The sequence below is a fragment of the Eurypyga helias genome, unplaced genomic scaffold, assembly GCF_000690775.1.
Source record: "Eurypyga helias isolate BGI_N326 unplaced genomic scaffold, ASM69077v1 scaffold10268, whole genome shotgun sequence".
Lineage (NCBI taxonomy): Eukaryota > Metazoa > Chordata > Aves > Eurypygiformes > Eurypygidae > Eurypyga > Eurypyga helias.
In genome coordinates, this window is record NW_010267701.1 from 27,399 (window position 1) to 30,199 (window position 2,801).

A 2,801-nucleotide genomic window follows, 5' to 3' on the forward strand; every position below is an offset into this window, starting at 1 on the left:
CATCCACAACTCCGCCGTCTTGCTGAGGTGTTCATTTTTATTTAAAAGAAAGGCACGACAATACTTTATCAAAACCAATTAAAACCCATGAATTCAAGCAGCAAAATGTTACTTTTAATCCCATTAGCTTCAACGACAAGTCAGCACAGCTTCAGCACTTTTGAAAAACACCCAGAATAAAGAAATTACTCCGTAGCAATCAAAGTGATAAGTTATCTGCAAACACGGCTTTTATCAGCGAGAGGGGCCTGGCTGAGCGAGGAGCGGGAGTCTCTTACCCCGGGGTACGAGGGACACAGCAGGATGGTTTCCAGCCTATTTCCAATAGGCAGCGATCAGAAAAAATATGCTGTTTGGCTCCTGCAGTCACGGGCTGCACATTTGTGCCTGTCAGTATGGGTTTTCTGGATCGCCCTTCTCTTCAGTTTTACATGTGAGCGCATCGCTCCTGCCTCATCACATCTGCCAGCTCTCGCAGCGAGAACAAACGCGGCAAGAGCCATGCCAGATCAAGTGATGGTGCGCAAGGCGATGGTATTGGAAAGATGGCTCAGTTCTTACCTTTTCTATATCTTCAAGTGTTTTGTAGTATTTGGCCTCAGTTTCTTGGATTTCTAGCAAACAGCAATTTCTTTTGTCATCTTCTGTCATTCCCATTTTCTAGAGAAAGGAAAAGTAACGCATGGTCAGATCCTCTTAAGAGCGGTCCAGCAACCTGCTCGTGCAGAGCGGAGCTCCAGCTCAGCCTCCAGTGGTGGCAAACTCGGAAGAAGCGCAAGTTTGGAAAACCACAAGAGTACTGTTACTGGTTTATGTTAAAGGGAACTATTTTTATCCCCAAAAATTAGGAACGAACCCTGGCTGTACAATCCAACATGCTTCAACATGGCAAGCATTATATTTTTTGCATTTATTATAGCCACATCACTAAAGACTATCAGCTAGAGATGAATAAATAAGAGATAAATATTGGTTTTCCCCCCCTTTTTTTTTTGCTTAAGATAAAATTCACAACAGAGCCCAAGCAGGTCAAAAATAATACATCAGACTTATACAAATCCCCTGCCAGGGTTGCCAATTCTCATGATTTTGGGTCAAATCTGATTATACAATGCTTTTCTCAAAGCCCCAACTCCTGGAGTCGCTTCTCTTGCTCCCCCGTCCGTAAAGCGGAGCTGAGAACACACACCGGGAGGTGCCGCACTCGGTGCAGCCTCTGCCCTCGGAGGCGATTCAGCGATCGGGTTTTAACGATCACGCACGGGAACGGACACCCCCTGTGCACCCCCTTCAACTCACGCCTCAGACCCAACAACCAGGATCTTAATCCACGTGTCTTACCTGCATATATCTAATCTGAAGCGTGGAGAGATACAAGAGAGCAGTTAGCATTACACACTCGCTACCGCGACACATCTTGACAAAAACGACGTCGTGTGGATACGTAGATGCTTATATTAACGACAGGTTTTTTGCCGTGGGAAGGGGAGGAAGGGGAGTCAGAGCCATTGCCTCCATCACCGCTCAGCGGTGCCCGAGAAAACCTAAAACACTGTGGAGGGAACAGTGAAAAACCGCCAATTCCACTGCCCCTAATCCTGCGCTACCTGGCTGTGGGCACCCGCACGGTGGGAGCTTCCACCCTTTTTTGCCTTTTAGGTGAGAAATTCCAACCAAAACCTTCCCAAGGGCCAGTTCTTGGGCCAACTGGCTTCTGCAGCTGAGGGTAACGTGGTAAAAACACGGGTAGCCAACGAGCTGTGCTGACTTCAGCACTGCCACTGGTGTCCCTAAACAGCTCCAAGTGCTCTGGCAGGATCTGTGGGAATATTCTGTGCCCAAATTCTTGATCCAGACGGGTTTGCAGTGTGCAGGGAGCTCCTCAGGCATGACAGGGCATGAAGGGATGGAACACCTCAACCACCAGCAGCATGGCCTCGGTACCACCCGCAGCCGGGCCCGGGGCGGGTGAGAAGTCACCATGAGGGCGTTGGTGCCGCACAGTTCGGCTCGTGTGCCGGGCTCCGTGGGGCGAAGCCCTGCTTTCCCAGCCCCTCATCCAGCACAGCTACACATCCCCCTCCGGGGATTTCATTGATCAGTGAACGTGTCCATTGATCCTGCTTGGTTACAGGGAGGTATGTACTGCTGTCAGCACTGCTTGCAGCCAGGAGAGAGTAATTAGTGTCTTCACAAAGCCTGGGGGTGGCAAATACCAGAGGGTGGAAGGAAATTTGGAAGGTCATGCTCTGGTAGAAAGGTCCCTTCCAGCTCTGCAGAAGCCAAGGCAGCCGGTCTTGCCCCGGGGTGGCTGTGAGCTCCTCTGGGGTGATGCAAGGGCCGCCAGCACCTTCCTGGCTCACCCATGGGGCATGATCCCTGCACCAGAGCCCGTGGAGTTAATGCAGGTCCCTCCACGAGGCTGTGCATGCTGCACACCCAGGTTTCCACATCACCAAAAGCCTTCCAGAGATGTTGATGGGGTTGGCTACTTGTCCCTAAAGCCACACTGGTCCCCATTGCCCTGGAAAGCTCGGCTGTAAACATCTACCTGCTCTGAGACACCCAGGCAGGAGCAGCAAGAGGCACAAACAAGCGCTGGATGCTCGACGCACAGATCTGTCAGCGCTCACCCCAATCTAAAAATACCCGTGGCAGAGACGGCACATCTGGCTGACGGAGCAGGCAGAGCCGCCGCGCTCCCCCCTCCCCAGGAAGGCCTGAAATGACACACGCTGCCTTGGCTCAGCAGCTAATTGCTATTTTTAGCTTATCTTTTAGGGCTTATTAGTTCTCTCTTT

General features: G+C 51.0%; 1 protein-coding gene across 1 annotated transcript in view; it reads right to left on the bottom strand.

Moving 5' to 3' along the window:
* The window catches only part of VAV2 (vav 2 guanine nucleotide exchange factor), a gene marked incomplete at its 5' end in the record, with an annotated part of 114,037 nt that overhangs the window by 23,289 nt on the left and 87,947 nt on the right, over positions 1-2,801 (bottom strand). Inside the window, 2 exons of the mRNA XM_010157529.1 lie at positions 562-660; positions 1,342-1,356. Of these exons, the coding sequence (XP_010155831.1) occupies positions 562-660; positions 1,342-1,356 (114 nt within the window). The remainder of the gene's footprint in view (positions 1-561; positions 661-1,341; positions 1,357-2,801) is intronic.